Source organism: Camelus ferus, chromosome 9 (assembly GCF_009834535.1).
Source record: "Camelus ferus isolate YT-003-E chromosome 9, BCGSAC_Cfer_1.0, whole genome shotgun sequence".
NCBI classification, from domain to species: Eukaryota; Metazoa; Chordata; class Mammalia; order Artiodactyla; family Camelidae; genus Camelus; species Camelus ferus.
This window is the reverse complement of record NC_045704.1, coordinates 45663589-45686424: the sequence shown is the minus strand read 5'-3', so window position 1 is coordinate 45686424 and position 22836 is coordinate 45663589. Positions and strand designations below refer to the sequence as shown.

Sequence of the window (22836 nt, the reverse complement as noted above, 5' to 3'; positions counted from 1 at the left end):
AATACAGAGGAGAATGCCATCGGGCCCCTACCCTCTAGGAGCTCAGGTACCTTGCTCTAAGAGACCCCCATTAAATAAATCCTTGAAGAGCTTTTTGTGGGAGAAAGCAATCACATGTCTGACTTCACAAGTGACAGCTTTTGCAACACCTGAAGTAGCTGATTATCTGTATCACCTGACTTCAGCAAGAACCTTTCAAACCAGTCAATCTTTTGGAGACAAATAGGCTTGACCACTCACGAGCCAATGAGTGGCACTGAACAAATTACTTATCCTCTCTAAATTTCAGTTTCCTTATCTGTGACATGAACCTAATAACAGCACCCACCTTATAAGATTACTGCAGGGAACAGATGAGTTCAGGTAAAGCAGCTGGCACGTGCTACATGTTCTTTAAGTATTAACTACAAGCTAAACTTGTTCTTCTTGATGCTGAAATTTTAGGCTCTGAGATGCCTGACATTCTTGACCCAACTTCAAGTCAAGAAGCCACTGAACACTGATCTTGAGACCTGTGGACCTGTGTGGCAGATGAGCCACGGAAGAGCAAAACCTACTTACCAGCACCAAACTTTTCCTTCTAATTAGCCTGCTGTAGAAATAGGCAGAGCTTCTAATTTATAAGTATAGATCCACCCTGCATTCACGTCTCAAAGATGTGGATGAGAAAGGTCTGCTCAAAAGATTCCTCCTTTCCTTCACACGCTCACAGTTTTCCGGTTCTTTCCAACACTAATGTTTCTTTCTTGGCCTCCTTCCTCTGTCCTGCATAGAATTACCATCCATTCTCCCAAGGCCCATACTGAAAAACAATCAAATGGAGTTGAACTTGGCCAAAGGACATCCGTACGAAGACCAAGCACATAAAAAGAGGGGGAGGGACAAGGGAGATCGTATCGTTGGAAGCACAGTGGAATTATAAACTAGTAATAAAAGAAACTGGAAAACAGTTCCAATGACAAAACAGAAACAAAGGCATGGATAACAAAGAGGAAGAGGACCTACCCTAGGTCAGGGGCTACCAAGTCTTGGTATTCAGTAGTTTCCTAAAAGTAGTTACTAACAACCTGACTTACATCACTGAATGTCCATTTTCAAGCTGCGGGGGAGAGGCAGGAGCAGGGGACTGCAACCTTCCAAAAAAGAGTCAGCTGGTTCTTTTTAAGTGAAACAAGATCTTCCCTTTTGTCCCTACCTCTCAGAAATCCTGGAGTCTTTGATAATCTGAAGCGACTTAAAGTCATGCAAAAGCAGCTCACTGATTTGATTCCAGTGGAAGTTGATGCTTATGCACCTACTACTGCACATCTTCCGGAAAGAAGCATCAGATCTGGACTCAGAGGACCGATTCAAATCCCAGCTCCTCCATGTCTTAGCTACATGACCTCACAAGGGTCACTTCACCTCAGTGAGGTTCTGTTTGTTTTAAATCTATAAAACAGCGGGATGCCTCACAACAACCTGCATTCAGTACATGTCAGGTAGAACCAATATTTTAAACATTAAAAACCCATTACCCACAAGGAACTATATTCAATACCTTGTAATAACCTATGATGGAAAAGAACCTGAAAAAGTATATATATATGAATCACTTTATTAGGTACCTGAAACACTACAAATCAACTATACTTCAATTAAAAAAAGGCATGCCAAAAAAAAAAAAAAAAGACCCCATTACCCATCATTCCAGGCTCCATCCTTCTTCGAGATGTCTAAATTGGTTGCCAACCCAGAAAGCCCAACTAATTCCAGAAACTGATTTCAGCGGCCCTACAGAGATGCACGCTTAGAAGAGTAGCCTCCTCAGGAAAAAAGAAACCCATTAGCCTGTGGTTTTCAAAAGGGTCATTAAATGAAAAGTGAAAAGGAGAGAAAACTAAGTTCCCTGAGACAGACTACAATGCTTTCCTATACTTAAAAATAACTACTGGTGTAATAGGATAAACTGAGATTTCTGTTTCAAAATTTACCTTCTAGCAAGAAGCAAGCCTCTTGGATACATATTCCCATCATGCCCTAAGTGACCTTGCCTGGTCTCTTAACTCTAAATACCATCCTCATGCTAATCGCTTCCACATGGACACCCCCAGCCCAGGCCCGGCTCCAGACTTCCTTCGAAGTGCCCACGACACCTTCACCTGGATTTCTGCGAGGCATTTTACAATCAACGTGAACAAAACTGAGCCCCAGCCCAGCTCTCTTGCAGTCTTCCCATTGCAGTGAATGACAACTCCATTCCTTGCTGTTCACACCAAAGTTGGCGGAGTCATCGGTGCCTCCTTTCTTCCACTCACATCCCACCTCCACACACCCGGCTGGCTGTATACTTCAATATATACCCAGGGCCCAACCGCTCCTCACCATCTCCATCACCAGCACCCGACCCATCCTTCACCTGGATCCTGGCAACAGCCTCTGAACTTGTCTCCCTGCTTCTACCTTTATCCTCTTCACTCTCTCCACAACCGGAATGAGCTTGTTAAAAGGCAGGATGAAGGGGGAGGGTAGAGCTCAGTCGTAAAGCACATGCTTAGCATGCACGATAGGAGGTCCTGGGTTCAATCTCCAGTGCCTCCATTAAAAAAAAATTTTTTTCAATACATAAATAAACCTAATTACCTCCCCCCCTCAAAAAAAAAAGAAGGCAGGATGAATCATGTTGATTCCACTTCTCAAAACCCTCTAGTGGCCTCAGCTCACTAAGTGAAAATCAGCATTCTCACAATGGCCCACAATCTCTCCCCTTACCCCCAACACCTCTCTGACCTCATCCTCTCCATCCCCTCTTACTCACACCCCTCCAGCCACACTGGCCTCCAGGCTGATCCACCAACCTGCTGAATGTACCATTCCCTCTGCCTGGACCGCTATGTCCCCATTTAGCCACACAGCTCCTTCTCTCACCTTCAGATCTTCACTCAACCACCAACTTCTCAGAAAGACTTTCTAAGGACCCTATACAAAACTACAACCCCCCACTGACACGCCACATCCTGCCTCCCGCCATAATGTGCAGTCTACCTGGTTGTTTTGTTTATTGTGCCTTTCCCCACTAAAATTTAAGATCCACAAGCACAGGACTTTTTGCCTTCCTTATGTACTACATTCCTTGGTGTTTAGGACAGTACTGTCCCATATAATTTTTAATTTTCTAGGAAACATTTTTAAAACATTTAAAAAGAAACAGGAAATTTCAATTCTATTGTATCTAATTCAATAAACTTAAATGTTATCATTTACAGCATATATTTATACTATCATTTATTATTAAAAGAGTCAATGAGATATTTTACCTTTTTTTTTTCATACTAAGTCTTCAGAAAGCTGGTGTGTATTTTATACTCATAGCCTATCTCTAGTGCTCAACAGCCCCATGTAGCTAGTGACCACCACGCTGGACAATGCAACTCCAGAACAATGCCTGGCACAAAGCAGGCACTTAGAAATATTCATTGAATGAAAAAATGTTTTCTGAGCAAGGGGAAGCTATGGCATTGCACAGGGTTTTCTAAATTTCAAGTATACTCTATATTCACAATTTTTGCTGTAATCTGTCCTATTTTTCCCTGAAAATGTCATACTTTGTATACTTGAAAAAATTTAAAATAAAACTTCATATTGCTTCTATATAAATGGAAAATAATGGGTCTAAGGGTAAAAGGCCTCGGCATGAGTCCCTGCTCACTCCCTACTTCTAGATTCTAAAGCAAAGTCTTCACTAAGCCTCAGTTTCTTCATCTGCAGAATAGGGACAACTCCAACCTTCACAGGATCGTGGTGAAGAGCACATGAGATGTTGTCATAAGCTCTTTGTAAATGGAAAAGTAGTCGTCAAATTAAAAAGACTGAGAAGCCAATTCAAGCCTTTTTTTTCATGTCTGTCATTTTCATATGGACCAATAAGAGAAAATGGCAAGGTTGTCTGACAAGAGAAGAGCTAGGACTCGGGTTCAAATCTCTTGTCCTCCACTTACAGGTCTATAACTTTTGTAAATTCTTACTCAACACTTACCAAGCACCCACAGCATGCCAGGCTAGTAGCCAAATAAGCCAAATAAGATGTGGCCGCCTCCCCCTCCCCACCAACCGCCCATGAGGAATTTGCAGTCTAGCAGGAAGGAAAAGACCAGTAGGCAAGAAAGAGCAAAATACCGTCAAAACACTCTCAAGTCATCTCTCTTAGGTCCGTTTGTCCATTGTGAAATGGGAATAATGCTCACCCAACCTAATGCACAGGGCTGCCACAAAAACCAATTTTTAAGTGTTTGTCAAATACTCCAAAAACCTGAACTCATAACACATTAGCAAAGTACTTTTTTTTTTCCTACTTGTAACCGAAACAATTCTGGCTCCTGTGAATGTCTAATTTGAACATTCACTCCAGGTATACCACAACCATGAAATTCATTCCACTTCTGCAAATGTCAGTGAACACGAAGAAAAAGAGGATGAACAGCTTTAACACAGGCATTTAATCTCATAATCATGATCCAGGTCAGAGTTCTAAAGAACACAACACAGACCTATCAGTCATGCTACCTGGTTACAGTTTGTCAAGATAAGCAGTCACATGGTAAAGGAAACTGAATAATTCAAAGTGAAGAAAGAGGAAAAGTCATAAAGCAGTGTAGGTAGTCCAAGGTTACAGCAGTCGCTCTGTTGTTGAGGTAATGCTGGCATTAGGTCTGCCCAACAGGCTAAAAGCCTTTTTATGGCCACGGTGCCCACATACTTTTTTTAAGCCTAGAAGTTGATTTGATCTGAGAAAATCTCAAAGAAAGATGATCTGAAGAGCTAGGTTCCCCCAAAGTGGAAAACCTACCCAAGCAGGACTAAGTGGGTGTGACGAAAGCAAGAGGATCAAGATTCTGTGATCTCTCCTTAAGTTTAAAAACTGAATGGGACCGAAATCAAAGTCTCGGGTACCAATCATTTCCAAACAGAAAGGAAGAAGAGAGTTTCAGGTGCGGTTCAGGCAGCATCTTCCTGATTTCTCCTTCTTTCCCTCCATGTCATTCGCCCATCCTCAGGCGACCCATTCCAGCTCAGTCCCAAGTCGCCCCTTCCTCCAGTTTCGATCCCTCCACAAAGGTCACTCCTCTTCATCCCTGGCACCTAGGATGCGTTCCCCTTCCGGAAGGGCTCGATGGCCGCCTCACCCCCGGCTGCCTTCGCGCCCACCTCGGAGCAGCCCCCGCGCCCACCCTGCTCGGGCGGGAGCCGGGACACCCCTCCTCTGAGGCCGGAACCGCCGCGCCAGGCCCCTCCCACAGGAAGCCGCCGCCCCCCGGCGCCCGGGCCGCGCCGCCCCCGGCCCACGCCGCACCGCCCGCCGCCCCCGGCCCGCCCCGCGCCTCCCGCCCGCTCGCCGCGCCCCCGCGCTGGCGCTCGCTACCTGCCGCGGCCACAGAAGCGGCGCCCAACTCCTCTCCCACTTCCGCTTTCCACCGCCCGCACTCGGTCCAGGTCACGTGACCACGCGCGGTCACCTGACCCGGAAGAGGCTGGCCGGGCCCGCAGGTGTGGGCAACCTAGGCCCGGCCTGGGAACCTTGGTCGGGCGTTCTTATCCTTTGTATGCTTAGTGGTGGATTTTCCACCGGCTAGATGGTCCCCGAGCGACCAAGTAAAATGAGGGCTCGCTGAGTGCCAGGCGCTTCATTTACTCCTCCCATCAACCGCGGGGGCGGATCTATATTAGCCCAGTTTTACAGGTGAGAGGAGGCATTCAATCAATCAAGCCGGCAGATGTTTTTTGAGCTCTTTAGCGTTACGAGATAAAATACAGGACGCCCAGTTAAATCTGAATTTCAGATAAACTGTGTAAATGTAGGTGTGCCCCAAATGCTGCCTGGCACATATTTACACTAAAAAACTATTCGTTGTTGATGCTCAAACTTAATTGGGTATATTCTGTTTTAATTTGCTATACCTGACAACTCTTCACCTACTATGTGGTAGGCAGAGTTCCAGGCCCTAGAAACGAAAAAGTAGTTTTTGTGGAGCATCTGTTCTTATGACATAAAGCAAAGGTAGAAAAGCTCCAAAACCCTTGCTGGGGTCCATAAAATGCCCCACCACACTAACTAACCCCCATTTCCGTAATATACAGAGTAGAAAGAATTTTATGAATTAGAAAAACGTTTTAAATCAGTATTCTTTACTGATGGTCGAGAACTTCAGCTTTTGACAAATTGAATGAAGGCTCAATTGTTCACTTTTAATCACCATTAACTAAAATTAATACTAATCACCTAATTAGCCTTAAGCACTGTGCACTAATTATTCTGTTATTTTGGGGTCTTACAGTTCGGCTGGAGCCTATGATGCATACAAATTAAACTGGTTGAGCACTTAGTCTCTACTTTTCCTATCCCCATTCCATATCCATCCAGGAGATGGCCTTTCAAGCTACAGCCCTCTCTTAATACCTTAATTCCTACATTAATCCCATCTATAAAACTATTAAAACTTCTCTAGCTCCACTGATGGGAGTTGTACTAATTCTATTCCAGGGGATTAGGAAAGGCCTCTTTGATTTAGTGGCATTTGTGTAGGTGCTTGCCAAAAGGAAGAAGGAACTAGGCAAAGCTGGCTGGTGCTGTGCATTAAAGGAGTAAAAGCTATAAAGTATACATTGTGACCCATAAAGCCCCTGCCTGGCCAGGCCCTCCCACCCTTCTCCTTTATTTCTCTCATCTCATCTCCAGCTACTCATCCGCTACCCTTTGGACTTGCTTTTTCTTCTTCCTGGAGAGCTCTTGCCCCAGACAGTCAGATGACACACCCCCTCATCTCTTTCAGCTGTTTGCTCAACTGTCCCTCTCAGTGAAGCCTTTCCTGATCACCTGATTTAAAATTGCAACTCATCTCTTCCTTCCCCTCCTACAAGCCTCCTCCTGTTTGGGGGTGGGGGTGGGGGGGTTGTTTGTTTTGTTTTGTTTTGTTTCTCTCCTTGTTTCCTTAATTTAGCACTATCTGGCTTTTGTCAGATAGGAGCTATCTATATAGCTGTCTTCCTTATGTGTGTGTGTATATATAAAATCTGTCTACCACTGCAAAAATTATGAAGACAGGAGCTATAACACAGCTCCTAAAGCAATACCTGGCCCACAAGAGGCCTCTTTAAATAATTTTTTGAATGAACAGATTTCATCAGCTTTTGCTGAGCACTGAATTCACTGCTGTAGATTCTACAGTATAGGAGATTTTTTTAAAGACACATTAAAAAAAACCTGAAATAATTCATCACAAAGGTGCTTCCCAAAGGTTAAAAAGTAAATTGAAATGTTCATTTAAGGAAAAAGACCCCTAAAACGTGGTCCCTGAATTCCAACCTATTTGAAGAAGTAAGACACACACAGTTAACTATAATGCAAAGCACAAGTAATAACTGCGCATTGACTGATAGAACTGAAATGTCTTAAGTATGGAGAGAAAGAAGAGTTCAAATCTGTCCTTGAGGAGAAATCTGATTTGGGTAACCAGGACCAGTTTACAGAGGGAACAACTGAGTTGCTTCTTGGAGACTAAGTAAGCAGGAATTGGCCAGCAGAATTTTCAGGCAGAAGAGAAAACAAGGGCAAAGGCAGAGACAAGAAAGTCCAGAGGAATTCCAGGGATACTCTGAGTTCACGTAGTTTCTTCTGCATCAAGTTTTTCTCACCCCCTAGCCCACTGTTAACCATGTAGTTTCATAGCCTCTTCATTTTCCAGTCCTGAAAATGAGCTCAGATCTTCACCATGCAAACAAGACTCTTCCTTCATAAAGGGCCTCACATGTAAAGTTTGACATTATCACCAAATGAGTTACATGCTGAATCCCTCTACATGTGTCTGAAAGTGTTAATTTGTTAAGGTAAACTGTTTAAAATAACCATAATTTTCATAATAATGTTTGAGATTTCTTTGCTTTTTAAAAAACAGGAGCTTCAAAAAATTGAAGTGTATACTTAGTGGCAGGGGAGATACCATGATCACAATGGTGGTTTTTCCAGGGCGAGGCTTACCCATTGAACTTCAGATGTGCTGACCCCTGCAATTTCCCCAAATGAGGGAAACTTGACTGCATAATTTGTGATAGCAGGGGGAAAAAAAAAGTTGAAGTGTTTCAGAACTCACTTTACTTCTGAGAGACCCTGTCCCCTGTCAGAGAGAGACACTCTGTGAGACCGCAGGCACTACCTTCAATTCCTTGAACATCCCCTTTGGACTTTCATACCTCAATGCCTTTACCCTACTCATCCTTCAAGATCTGGCTCCAAAGTCATGAACTCTGAAGGTGCCCCCAGATACTACACAAAATATCACTTTGTTCATAGCTATTATATCACCCAAATCATGGTGGTATAAATTAGCTCTCAAGACACATTTGTTGACTAAATGAGAGTCCTTCTGAGACTTCAGGGGACTTGGAGACTAGCGTTACAAGGAAACAGAAATGGGATTAAAGGGATTGTTAACCCCAAAAATGACAAAAGCTACAAAGTGTCAAGAAACTTTGTACATTAATAAGTATTCTTAATGTTTACTAGAAAATAAAGGCTCACATTCTGATCTTTCCCATCCTGACTCTTCCCCTAAATCAGCAATTCTCAAGTGTGACCCCACGTCAGCAGGAGCAGCAGCATCTGGAACTTACTAGAAACGCAAATTCCCCAGCCCACCCAGACCTACTGAATCTGAGACTGAGGATGAAACCCAGCAATCTGTTTTTGCAAGCTCTCCAGGTTATTCTGATTCACACTCAAGCTTGAGAACACTGTTCTATATCATTCTTAACCCTCGTGGTTACAGAATTCTCACCAACTTCAGTAAAGCCTTTTTATTGTGAAGTCTCGGTCCCATATACTCTCTCCCTTTTTAGGCAACAGGAGCAGTCAATCAAGGAAAAAATTAGAGATAGGAATGTTAGTTTTGAGTGGATTACATTTGCTAGGCATGAAGTGAAAATTTGATTAGGGTAATGGGAATGCATGTAGAAGGGACTCAGGCACCCAAAACATTTCAAAAGTGACATCAGTAAAGTTTAGCAAGAGAAGTACGAGTTGAGAATGAGCATGGAAATAAAGATGACTCAGAGAGTCTTACTTTGAATGTCTTTTTTGGTAATACCATTAGTAAAAATAGGATCTCAACCTGTTAAGAAAGGTTAAGTGGGGGCAGTAGAGATAATTACCTTAGTTTTTACCTTCCTCCTGCGTGAAGATGCCAAAAATTTTCAGATGGATGTGGTCAGAAAGCTAGGCTGAGGAATAAACGGAGTGGGCCTATAGATTCAGGAAGCATCTCTATAAGGTCATAAATATGATAAGCCTTGAGGACAGATAGTATTGCTGGAGGAGAAAACTTAAAAGAGACAGAGAGGCCAAGACAGTTCTGTGGAGGGTCCCCTGTGTACAAGACAGGAGCAGTGAGTGCAGTGAAGGAAGGTGAGAAGCCATCAGAGAGATAGGGAGACCAGTGCAGTGAAGTATCACCAAAGTCAGGCAAGGAGAGACAGTCCAGAAAGAGGATATGGTCAGCAATGTAAAGTTCTGCACAGAAAACGAGAATGCCAAGAAATAAAAAAATAAATAAATAAATAAATAAAGAGTGGGGGAGGAGGGTAGACTACCCAGTGGTAGAGTGCATGCTTAGCATGCATAAGGTCCTGGGTTCAATCCCCAGTACCTCCATTAAATAAATACATAAACCTAATTACCACCACCCCACCGCAAGAAGAATTTTTTTTTAATTGATGTGATGAACTAGAAAATTAGAAACAGCCTTCAACTGTTCTATTTCAGGCAACGGGGACAGGAAACTTTGGCTCTGGAGGTTGGAGAAAATGAATGGGGAGAAAAGTTTGACATTCGTTGGGGGAAGGAAAATGGATTTGGGCAATTATTGAAGACCCCGGGGCACTGAAGGTTTTGTTTGTTTGTTTGTTTGTTTTTGGAGATAGAATGGATAAATTATAATCAAGGAGTAAAACTGGAATGAAGACTTGAAGGAGAAAGTTTAGAATAACTCAACACTCCTGAAGATGGATGACTGAAAACTCAAGTCATCATTCAGCCAAAATTCGTCAGCGTCAATTTCTGACAGATCAGATCTCGTAATAATGGAAGCTCAGATTTGAAAGGGAATTTAGAAGTTAACGAACTACCCCTTCAGTTCAGTTCAGCAAGGAATTAGGTCCCTTACTTATGGAAGTGGAGTGAGTATATTAATGCAAGTAGGAGACAGACCCTGGTCCCAAGTTGCTCAAAATGAAGTGGGGATAAGTAAGCAAGCAGCGGCCGGTATGACATAATAATGGATGAGAAAGCAGCTGCGGGTCGGTTTGTCTCGGTGTTAATCTTGATACACCACTTACTAGCCGTGTTAGCTGGGCCTAGTTGTCTTAACTAGCTGTTGCCTCTAAAACAATTCCTTTCTCTAGGGTTGTTGTGATCATTAAATTAGGTCATCTTTATTGACTAACTTTTAACAATGAGACTAATACAGGTTTTACATTTAAACGTAAAGGAGATAAAGAGCGGACGCTAAAGCGAATTTCCTCAGAAGGCACCCCCCGAGTGTTTGACCCCGCCCACCCGACAGGCTGGCAGCGGCTTCGCGCATGCGCGCGGGTAGCCCACCGGTGGAAGATGCGGGCGCGGCCAGCAGGGGACGCCACTTAGGCGCGGCTGCTCTTCCCCACTCGCAGAGACCCAGACTGGGACTGAAGGGTGGGCGCAAACTCTGCACACATGCGCACTTCGGCCTAGTTTGGCCAACATGGCGCCGGTGGAGCATGTTGTGGCGGATGCCGGGGCTTTTTTGCGCGACGCGGCTCTGCAGGTACAGGGAGCTCTCGAGAGGAGCCAGGTCTGGGCTGGCGGCCTCTAAAGGAGCGCGGGAAATCGGGCATCGCATTGAGTGATAAGGGCGGGTGTGAACTGGGCCGGTCTCCTCGTAGGACATCGGGAAGAACATCTACACCATTCGGGAGGTGGTTAGCGAGATTCGGGACAAGGCCACGCGCAGGCGGCTCGCGGTCTTGCCCTACGAGTTGCGTTTCAAGGATCCCTTCCCGGAATATGTGCGGCTTGGTGAGTGACTCTGCCGGCTGTTGATGGCGAACCTGGGTCCTGGGGTGCTGAGTGCACTTACTCTGGAGCTGGTTGGATTCTGGCTACTTTATCAGCAGTTGACTTAGACATTGCACTGCCTAGGAGATCGTGGTGGGAGTGGGTCGTGAGTCAGCCAGTCCTTTTGCCAGTTACTAGCTGTGTGCTAGAGTCACTCAGACTCTGTAGGCCTCCGTTGACTAATCTGTAAAATGGTATTAATGATAGTACTTAACTCAGAGGTTGCTGGGAGCATCAAATGAGAAATAGCTCACTCAGCACAGTGTCCCGCGCAAGGGATTAAAAATAGAAGCACCCAGATCTCTTACTCTCACCCATTTTCAGTAGATGAGAGTGGTGACTGTTTTGGATGTGGAGGATGGTCTCAAGGTAGAAAAACAGATGGATTTTAGGCTTTACATTAATTCTGAATGAAAACGAAACAACTCTCACTTGGGTTAAGAGTCACTGTTGTTCTCTCCTCAGGGATCAAGGCTCAACGATCGTGCCCAGGGAGGGTCCTCAGTGGTTGGAAGTGTTTTAGGGCCTAAAGGCTGATATCGGAGATGTCCTTTTGTACACCGTTAGTCTGTGACTTCTGTAGCTTTCTCCAACTTACTAGCTGTGTGATCTTTGACAAGTTACTTTGTCTTTTTGAGGAAATATTAATAGTACCGCGTGGGATTTGGCTGAAGGATGAAATGAAAAGCTTTAAACACAGTGCCCGGTATATAGTTAAGTGCCCAATACATTTTAGCTGCTGTTAATTAACAGCTGGTTTTTAGGAAATGTGAGCATTTTACTTACTGTTTCTTGTGCCAGTGGAGCAGAGGACATCTCTCTGTTAATGTGTCAGAAAATATTATTGTTTGAGTTTATTGTTGATGTCTCAGTTGAGTAACAATAGCAACAGCAGCATATACTGTGGGTTAAACATCGATATGGTGGGGGTTTTGTTTTGGTTTGGAGGGAGCAGTTTATACACAGAAACTGTCCAGTATTTATTACAAAGAAATCCAATATTTTTGTTTCATCAGACTACAGCAGTTGTTGTTGAGTTAACTTTCCTATTTTGGAATCTGATCATCCATTCTGTTAATCTACTACATTGTACTTAGAATTTTATTGCTGGAAGAGAAGAGACCTTCTATTCTAACGTAATATGAAAGTCTAATTAAGGAACTCCTGTCATCTGCAGAATTATGCTAACTTGCAGTGACTTTCTGTTAACTTTGTTCTCTTGTTCATTCATCTACACTCAATAGGATGTCACATTAAACCCAACTGGCAGGAATCTTGGTGTTAGAGAATAACAAATGAGTTAGTTATGAGTAGGAAAAGATCAGGAAATGGATGAAAGAGTTAAGAGGTTTTTCCTGGGATACTGGTCCTAAGTTCTTTTTCATACTTTCATTGTGGTTATCCAAGGTCATTTGATTCTGTCTCTAACCAAAGTTTGGAATCTCTTGTTTACAGTGACTGAGTTTTCAAAGAAAACTGGAGACTATCCCAGCCTCTCTGCCACAGATATCCAAGTACTAGCACTTACCTACCAGTTGGAAGCAGAGTTTGTTGGGGTATCTCACCTAAAACAAGAACCAGAAAAGGTAAATCAGCAGGATTGTTGGTTTTATCTGTCTTGTTTTAACTTTTTTATTACGAGAACTGTCAGATATACAAAAGCAGAGGGAATAGTATAATGGACTCCAATGTCCTCATCATTCTGCCTCCACACTTAACAACTCATGATCTGTTTTCATCTCTACCCACCCCTAGCTCTGAATATTTTGAACTCAGACATCATATCTTTTCACTGATAGATATTTCTTGGTGTGTCTTTAAAGATAAAGATAAGGTATGTCTCTTAAAAAAAAAAACCCCACAAAACCAATGTTACACCTATACGAAATTAATGGTTAAGTCCTTGGTATCATCAAATATCCAGTCTGTGCTCACATTTCTCAATTATCTTATAAATTGTTTAATAGTTTATTTGTTTGGATCAGGATCCAGACAAGGCTCATACAGTTAGCATATTTGTCTCAGTCTTGACCCGTAGGTTCTTAGTAAGGGTTGGTTAAACTAAAAAATTCAGAAAGAGAGTAAAATCAACCATAGTCTCACTACTATTTTAAAAAAAGAATTCTTTCCAGAAGCAAGCAAGAAAGAACAAGTGCTTGCAATTTTTCAACCCTTGCTACCTTCAAAATTCTGGGTTCCTATTGTGCTTTTAGGGACTTGCCCACCTTGCCTGGGTTGAAAAGACTGATGGATTTGTGCCTGGGCCCTACTGGCTGTTTCCAGCCTAGAGGATTTTGAAAGATAACTAACCTTATGATAATTAATTTCAAATAGTGTTTACAAAGAATTACTTGATCTTCTCTGCCTAAAGTCATCAAATTATAGTGGACTCATGTTTCTACACTAGTTGAAAGTGTTCTCCCTTGTTTTCAACCAGGTTTAGAGCCCTCCATTCCAAAAAGTCTAAAAGTGATGCCTAAAATACGAACTTCCATGTGTCACCAGAATGTTTTGAGGGGGTGGGAGTTAAGGGAATAGTTTTACATAAACTTTGACTCTGTGACTGAGCTTGGTTTCCCATTTTGGCATCTGTTAATTTGAGATTCCTAAAAATTGCCCTTTCCTGCAGCCTTTTGGGCAGGAGTTAGATGTTTTGTATTAGAAGCTTTAAAATAGCTTATCTTTTGACCCCAAAATTCCAATCTTAGGCATTTATCCTAAGGATATAACCAAAGGTGCTTCCATGTTTTACACATAATGGTATTCATTAGAGCTTTATGTCTAGAGACAAAAAAGAAATGTCCCAAAGTATTTGGTGGTAGTGGAATTGCTGAATAATTCTTTATATTTTTTATGTTTTCCACTTTTTAAAAAACATTGAGTATCTTTTGCTTCAATAACTGGGGGGAAAATATTTTGTTTTACTCTTCCATGTTGAATTTTCAACCTCTGTTTTTTTTGCTTAGAGCTGTCACTTTTTTCTTTTTAAAGGTTAAAGTGAGTTCATCAATTCAGCACCCAGAAACTCCTCTACACATTTCTGGTTTCCATCTGCCCTCAAAGGTAATTTTTTAAATAGGCCACACTCTGCTCTGTTCTGCTGCATGTCAGGTCTCCACAAGTTATCTGTGTACAAGGAACCAAATTTACCTAAATAAACAGCATAGTTTGTCTAGCCCTGTCTGACCTGACTTGTATGTTACATATTATTTCATCTATAACCCTTTCAATGTTCAGGTTTTAAAATTACTATTCTTTTAACCTCAGCCTAAACCCCCTCAAGCAGCAGTAGAACGTGGACCCCCAGCTGGTGAGCCTGAGGACCAAGAGTTCAGCTCCTTTGTGTTCTGGAGAAACCCTTTGCCTAATATTGACCGTGAACTACAGGAGCTGCTGGTAAGACCCTGCTTTACGATACCCTCCTGATGGCCACACACCGGCGTCTCCTTGCCACTCCTGTGGACTGGGAATTTCAATTCTGTTAACGTTTCAGATTGACAAAGGTGAGGATGTCCCAAGTGAGGAGGAGAAGGAAGAGAATGGACTTGAAGAAAGGAAGGACCAGGACAGTGAGGATGACGACGGGGGTGGGTGGATAACCCCCAGCAACATCAGGCAGATCCAGCAGGAGTTGGAGCAGTGCGCAGTCCCAAAGGACGTGCGGGTCGGCTGTGTGACTACGGACTTCGCCATGCAGGTGGGTGGAATGGGCATCGGCTGACCCTGGGCTTTGTGTCTTACCTGCCACGGGCAGTGGTCCGTCGGGTTTGGGGGTGTGTACAGAGCTGTCGTGGGATGCTGCTTTTCCTCATTCTGGTAACTGCCTCTGCTCCTTGGTAATTTTTAGTTTTGCTTAGAGGTCAGGGAATCATATACTGACAAAATGTATTATTACATTTTGTTTGTTTGTGAGGTGAGGTAATTAGGTTTATTTTTAAATGGAGGTACTGGGGATTGAACCCAGGACCTTGTACATGCTATCAGAGCTGTTCCTTCCCCCCAGTATATTACATTTTTAATGTTTAATATTTGTCATCTGTTGGTGCTTTTCTTTCATTCAGGGTTTATAGTGTTCTGTGTTCAGTTGAGTATTTGGATGAGAGAAGGTTTCCAGTCCAGAAATGGGGCTGTTTGTTTTGATATGTCTCTATTAAGAAAGATTGCCAACAGGGAACCTTGGCGAAGTGATGAGCACAGACCATGGCACTGGGTCCCTGTCCTTGTTTATATGTCTTAAGAGGCACCCTAAGCTGCTTTTCCTTAGCAAAAGCCCTTTATGAGCCAGACCAGGGTTTGTGAAGTTCTTTTAACTGTAGTTATACAGATGTTGAAAAAATTTTGGTTTTGCTCTGAGTTCATTTCCACTTTTACCTTGTTGGTGGCAGAATGTCCTGCTCCAGATGGGGCTGCATGTGCTGGCTGTGAACGGCATGCTGATCCGGGAGGCCCGGAGCTACATCTTGCGCTGCCACGGCTGTTTCAAGTACGTAGCCCGGTGCCCCTCTATAGAACATCCTCCTCTCTTCCTATCCCTTCTACAGACTTCTTGAAAGAGAGCCTTCTGTTGTGTACAGTTATTGTCTCCCTCCGTCACGTCACTCCTGCGAGGCTAAGGTTCCACCCCGACCAGGGCACTGAAACCCCTGGGACAGAGGTGGGCAGTGACCTCCCACCTGACACATCCTAGGGGTATTTTTAGTCCTTACTTTTGTGCTGTAGGATTAAGGGTGTGGGTTCTGGAGCAGAGTCCTAATCATTTAGTGACATGTACTGAAATATTTACGGATGGAATGACTTCTGGGTAATACACAAGTGGGAGGAATGGTCAGGAGTAGAGATAAAGCTGGTGACAGGTACATGGAGGTTCATTGTGCTCTTTTGTCTACTTTATGTTTGATTTCTTTTCTTTTTTTTTTTGTAATGGAGGTACTGGGGATCAAACCCAGTACATTGTGCACGCTAAGCATGTGCTCTACCACTGAGCTATACCCTCCCCCCTGACATTTTTTATTTTGAAGACTCTGGATCCAGATTGCGTGGGTTCCAATCCAGATTCTATCTCCTGCTAGCTTTGTGACTTTGCATAATTGGTTAACTCTTCTGTCCTTCACATTCTTATGTGAAATCAGAAGGGTGGCTGTGAGGAACTAGGGAGGCCATCACATAAAAGAGCACATGTCTGGCACAGAGGAAGCCCTCCGTTCTTGTGGATTGTTGGTTCATCGACCGCGCCCTTCTCTCCATTTCCTTTCTGACTCTTGAATTGGTTCTTCTTGTGGGAGGGGCTGGTATTCTGTGGGGAGGCCACCAGATCCCAGAGGTCTGGCTGGAGTGGGAGAGGCTATACTGCAGCCCTGCTGTCGAAGCGTGGCCCTGGGGACATATCCCTGCGGTGGTTTCCAGCCTTTCCGAGATTGAGTCTAGACACAGTGGCCATCCTGTAGATCATTTCCAAGAGCCCCTTGTTGCGGAGGCCTGTGTGTGCTGCTTTCTGAAGCAGCAAACTGTCTCTCACTGTCTCCTTAGTGCTGTTCCACTGAGGGTAGAATAGCCCAGTTGGAGCCTTGCTCCCTGACAGGCTTAAAAACAACCAGTTCCTTGTGGCTTGGCAACCCAGCCTTGCCACCATCCTCTGCAGGTCTGCCCGGGAGCCACTCCTCAAAGCTGCCTCTACAGTCTTCCCCATCTTCAGTGTGTAAACATCCCAGGCTTATGACAGTGAAGCTTCTTGCTTTGTGAAATCTCATTTCCCTCATTGTCCTTTGTTACAGAAGTTCTGAGTTCCTCAGGTTAACCTTCATTCTCAGAAACACTTGGAAATGTTCTCCGTTCTTGTCCAGCCCCAGTGATAGTTTCTTGCACAGAACAGTTAGTTCCTAGCACCTGTTGATGGGGACTTAGTTCACTGGCAGAGACTTTAGGTAAAGGGCTCGGCTTCTCTGGCAGTTTCACACAGCTCTTGCCTTCTGACCACTGGGAATTGAGGGAGAATTCTTCAGGGACAGACACCAGGGCTCCTGCTTGTCCTTGACAGGACAGCTTTTCCTGTCCAAGGTCCACAGTTGGGGTTGAGGGGGCAAGAAAGAGGAAGGCCTAGGGGTCTGCCCTCCACACCCACACCCATTCAAGTGTCTCCTGTATAATTTGTTAATAAATTCTCAGCACCTCCAAGAACTGCCTCCTGGCTTCATGCCCAGGTCGACATTTGGGGACAAGGTCTTCAGTAATTACGGTAATAACGTAAGAATATGCCCCTTGAGGAAGTTTGGTGGTGTGAAGAGCACTGATTGTGGAGCCAGACGCGCTGGGCTGATACCTGCACTGCTAGCTCTGGGACTTTTACCACGCCCCTGTTTCCCCATCTGTAAAATGCGGATACACTGACCTCATAGGGTTGTTCTGATGTTAAACGTGTAGAACAATGTCCGACAAAGCTCAGTGAGAGTTCATTATGAATTTAACGACATTCTGCTCAATTTTCGTACTTACTCAGTTGCTCCTTGTGCCACTTACCTCTTCACCGGGAGCAGTGCAGCAGCAGTTTGCTTCTGTCAGCAGCAGGAGGCGGGTGTGCCGTGCAGTTCAGCTGTGCACATTTCTGGTGTCTCCTCTTCTGAGGCCCCACTCACCTTGCATGCCAGGCCTGGGTTTGCTGCCTGCAGCTCCAGGGCAGTGCGTCTCCTTTGTGCCTCCAGGACAACATCTGACATGAGCCGAGTGTTCTGTTCACACTGTGGAAACAAGACCCTGAAGAAGGTGTCTGTGACCGTCAGCGAAGACGGAACCCTGCACATGCACTTTTCCCGCAACCCTAAGGTGCTGAACCCTCGGGGCCTCAGGGTGAGTGCGCGTCTCCCGCTCCCTTAACAGCAGGGCCCAGATTCAAAAGATTAGAGAGGACAAACCGATCTGATGGTTTCTACAAGACAGGTGATGAAAGCCTGTGATCCAGGTACCCAGACAGATGGGGAGAGTGCACAACAGCCTCCATGCAAGGTTTTTGAGGAGTTTGCAACTTAACGAGAAAGAACCCCTAATTCCAGGCAGGAAATAACAAGGGCCAAATACTTGTGGGGTCACAGAGAGGGGGATCATTTTCAGTAAGGTGGAGGTTAGGTCTATGCAGAAGTTTGAGGATGGGCAGAATTTCCAGAAGCTTCGAGAACCAAAAGGGAAGGGGTGTGTAAACGCTCAGCACAAAAGAGGGTTCTGGGCTGGATACACGGCGGCTGGGGATTTGTTTCGAGGAAACGGGAGAGAAGGTTGAGAGACAGGTGAGTCTGAGTGTTGCTGACCTAGTGCTGAGTTCTCCAGCTGTGACAGATGCCACTAATGCACGGGAAGGGTTTAACTTTGTTTCAAAATAATTTTAGATGCATAGAAAAGTTGCTGAAAATATAAATTCCCATTTACCCCTCACTTAGATTTCCCAGTTTAACCTTTTACCACATTTGCTTTCATATATATATACACATACATACACACACACACACACACACACACGTAAATTTTCACCTTAAATCCTCTGAGTAAATTGTACATGATGTCCCTTTGCCCCAAGGTACTTTAGTGTGTTTCCTAAAACTAGAACTTTGTCTCATATACCCACCATGTAATTAACAAAACCAGAAAGTTAACATTGCTACAATACTATCATCTCACCTATGGACAGTGTTTGAACTTCGCCACAACATTTCCTGTAGAGCATTTGAAGGAGGTTTCGGGATCCAGGACCCAGTCTAGGATCAGCACATTGAATTTGTCACGTCTCTCTAGTCTCTTTTAAACTCATTTAAACACAAGTAGTTTCTCAAGTCTGTTGTCCTTCATAACCTTGACATTACTGAAGAATCCAAGGCAGTTGCTTTGTAGAATATCACTTACCTGGAGTTCGTTTGGTGTTTCCTCTCGGTTAGATTCGGGCTGTGCGGTTTGGGCAGGAACACTCAGCAGTGATGCTGTGCAAGCCTTCGCAGTGCATCCTGCAGGGCTGAATAACTAGTGCCCAGTATACTGGTGATAGTAACTTTAATCACTTAGTTAAGGTGGCTTCTTGTGTACCCACAGTATAATTACCAAACTCAAGATTACCAGATATCCTGTAAGGTTATTACTTGTAAGTAATAAGTAACTTAGGCAAAGATAGTCTGATCCTGGAGGTGCAGGTCGTGTGCTTGGTGCTCAGTGGGCAGTGACGGAGCCTCGGCCGAGTTGCGGCGGGAGCTTCAAGTTAACGAGCTCTGACGGGTATGAACTGGGATCGCGCCCCCCTCATGGCCTTCCTGTCCTCTGTGCAGTATTCACTCCCCACTCCCAAAGGGGGCAAGTACGCCGTCAACCCCCACCTGACGGAGGACCAGCGCTTCCCCCAGCTGCGGCTGTCCCGGAAGGCCCGGCAGAAAACCGACGTGTTCGCGCCCGACTACACGGCCGGGGCGTCTCCCTTTGCGGAGAACGACGTCTGCAGCCGCTCGGCCGTCCTGCAGGTCCGCGACTGCGCCCTGGGAGCCGGCAGGAGACGCCTGAATCCCAATGCTTCCAGAAAGAAGTTCGTGAAGAAAAGGTGAAGCCACGCGGGCCGCCGAGGCTCCTGGCTCTCCTTTTCTGCCGGTCGCACCGCCTCCCGGCTTCCGGGGCTCCTGGGACTTGGGTGTCCCGGGCTGCGGGTGTGGCGGAGCCCGGCCCTCCCTGGGCCCTGCGGTCCGCAGCCCCCGAGTTCCTGCCCGCAAGGGGTCTCACGAAAGCACAACGGTCCCTGGAGCAGATCTTTGACCTTCAACGAAGACAGCTTCCAAGTGAAAATATTTTTCTAATAAATGTGCTTGCAAGTGTCTGTGCGTTCTCTTTCCCCCTCCTTTTTTTTTTTTTTTTTTTTTTTTGCTTCTTAGATAATTTGAGGCAAACTTCAGGTGTGCACCCAAGGATCAAGCATAATAAAACTAAGAGCTACCTTTTTTCTTTCTTTTCTTTTTAACTTATTTTGAAACTTTTTAGCCATCCAGGAAAATTTAGTGACCTAGAATCTCCCACTGTTAACATTTCTCCTCGTTTGCTTTTTCCCTTTCTACGCACACACAAAATCGCCTAGGATAAGGATATTCTCTTACATAACCACAGCACAGTAATCAAATTCGGGACTTTTAACACTGATACGTTACTGTTATCTACTATAACAATTCACATTTTATCAGATTATCCCAGTACTGTCCTTCATAGCATTTTCCCCCAATTCTGAAGCTTCGCAGTTTTTGTCTCTTGTGAAATTGACTTTGTAATAATTCAAGCTAGGTTTTAAAAAGGTCCGTACATTTGGGTTTGCTAGATGGTTTCCTCATTACCAAATGGAGGTCAGGCACTTTGGGCAGGAATTCTATGTAAGTGATCACTGGGTCCTCAGTGCACTACACCTGAGGTTAGCTGATTACATGGTAAGTCAACCTGCTGAGTACAAGATTTCTAAGTTACATCGATAGTATATACATACACAGTGCTAGCTTCAAATTTTCATTGTATTAGGTTTTTTTTTCCTGTTTGGCTTTCTTATCCATTTGTATATAGTTAAATTTTTTGGTTTAAATTCAGTTTAAGGTTTTTCCTGTCCTATTTTTTTAACACAAAAACTAACATGGTTCCAAAAGTCAAAACTTAAGTATAAAGTCAAAACAAAAAGGGATACTTAGAGCCAGTTGGCTCCCCTACCCTATTTACCCTTAACTTCTTGATGATAGTGTTTCGTTTTTCTCTGACTTACCCTGTGGGTTTGCAAAAGTAAGTGTGGGCTGTATATTACATTTTCTTTTTTTCTCCCACTGAAGGCAGTATACTTTTTATTTTTTCCCACTGGAAACCACTCCCTGTCAGTTCATAGAGTTCTTGTTCTTTTATCAGCTGCCTAGTACTCCATTGTTAAAAGCTACCAATTCAAGTGCTTAACGATATTACAGGCTCTGTAATCTGTATTAGCCCATTTAGTCTATAGGACATCATTATGAGGTATGGGTGCTGTTACCTTCAACAGTCTTGGGCCACGTCATGTAATGATCTTGTTTCCTCCCCCTCCCCCTCTTCTGTTCTGTCAAACGTACAGAAAAGTAAGGGCTAACACCCATAGTGCACAACACTCAGCTTTGTCAAGTCTTAATATTTTACTGTGTTTACTTAAGAAATATAACATTTCAGATAACAAAAATTACACATTTGTAAAGAAAAAAACCTGCAACTTACCCAACTTCACCATTTGCAGTGCAAAAGCAACCCCAAACTGCATAAATGAAATGCCTGTGGTGAACAGCTATCAAGGGCTCCAATAAAACTTCATTATTAAAACAGCCAAAAAAAAAAAAAAAAAAAGGCCAGATTTGACCCATGGACTATAGTTTGCCAACCCCTCTTATTACGCAGTCTGCCTACTCCCATGCAAACTTCACATCTCTCTTCCCCTTCCCACTTTATTCCTATCACCATTTGACATATTGTTGCCTCTCCGGTTATGGCTGCATAAATACCTCAAAGCTTAGTAGAGAACAAACATTTCTTACACATGTGGATGTTGTGGGTCAAGGACAGCTTTGTGTATTCCATTATGTCTGATCCTCAGCTGGAAGACTTGAAATCGGGGGGGGGGGGGGGGGCTCGATTCATCTAAAGACTCACTTATGCAAATATCTGGTGGTTGACAAATGGCTGTAAATTGAGATTTGAGCTGGAGTTGTCAGCCATAATCCTACGGGTGGCCTCCTATAGCTTGGGTTTCCTCACAGCATGGTTGCTGGGTTCCAGGGGCAAGCATCATGAGAGATGCTGGCAGAGTGGTACCATTTTACATGACCAAGTGGTGGAAGTCACGCAGCATAATTTCTGCTGCATTCTATGGGTTGAGGCAGTTACAAAATCCTGCCCATATTAAAAAAAAAGAATTTGATTTCCACATCTTGATGGGAGAAGTGTCAAGGTTTTGGAAGATCAGGTGAGACTGAAAATACTGCTGTGGCCAATAGGCACATGAAAAGATGCTCAATATCATTAATTATCAGAGAAATGCAAATCAAAACTACAATGAGTTATCACTTCACACCAATCAGAATGGCCATCATTTTAAAAAAGTCCACAAATGATAAATGCTGGAGAGGGTGTGGAGAAAAGAGAAACCTCCTACATTGTTGGTGGGAATATAATTTGGTGCAGCCACTATGGAAAACAGTATGGAGATTCCTTTAAAAACTAAAAATAGAGTTACCATATGATCCAGCAATCCCACTCCTGGGCATATATCCAAAGAAAACTGATTCAAAAAGAAACATGCACCCCAATGTTCATAGCAGCACTATTTACAATAGCCAAAACATGGAAACAACCTAAATGTCCATCAACAGATGACTGATGACTGATGACTGACTAAAGAGGTTCTCTCTCACACACACAGGAATACTACCCAGCCATAAAAAAGAATGAAATAATGTCATTTGCAGCAACATGGATGGACCTAGAGATTATCATACTAAGTAATAAGTAAATCAAACAGAGAAAGACAAATATCATATGATCTCACTTATATATGGAATCTTAAAAAATGACACAAATGAACTTATTTACAGAACAGAAAGAAACTCACAGACATAGAAAACAAACAAACTTATGGTTACCAAAGGGGCGGGGAAAGGGATAAATTAGGAGTTTGGGATTTACAGATACAAACTACTATATATTAAAAAGATAAA

General features: G+C 43.8%; 2 protein-coding genes and 1 pseudogene across 3 annotated transcripts in view; 2 read left to right on the top strand and 1 right to left on the bottom strand.

The window, feature by feature from the left end:
* The window catches only part of WWP2 (WW domain containing E3 ubiquitin protein ligase 2), a 118231-nt gene extending 112701 nt beyond the window's left edge, over positions 1-5530 (bottom strand). The window contains exon 1 of one of the 2 annotated variants that reach the window (XM_032486650.1): positions 5399-5530. Coding sequence is in view for 1 of the 2 variants with exons in the window: in XM_006180567.3 (XP_006180629.3) it covers positions 4826-4936 (111 nt within the window). In the remaining variant the exon portion in view is untranslated. Of the gene's footprint in view, positions 1-4825; positions 5236-5398 lie in introns of those variants that run through there. The other variant, XM_006180567.3, reaches the window with a different exon arrangement.
* Positions 5531-7950: 2420 nt separating this feature from the next.
* Positions 7951-8126, top strand: LOC116666129 (annotated as a pseudogene).
* A 2543-nt stretch (positions 8127-10669) lies between these two features.
* NOB1 (NIN1 (RPN12) binding protein 1 homolog) lies at positions 10670-19952 on the top strand. The gene is made up of 9 exons (XM_006180568.3): positions 10670-10829; positions 10948-11080; positions 12575-12705; positions 14111-14182; positions 14387-14515; positions 14613-14816; positions 15505-15602; positions 17815-17959; positions 19417-19952. The coding sequence occupies exons 1-9, from the start codon at positions 10767-10769 to the stop codon at positions 19684-19686; spliced, it is 1245 nt and encodes a 414-aa protein (XP_006180630.1). The 5' UTR covers positions 10670-10766; the 3' UTR covers positions 19687-19952.
* The last annotated feature ends 2884 nt before the right edge of the window (positions 19953-22836 follow it).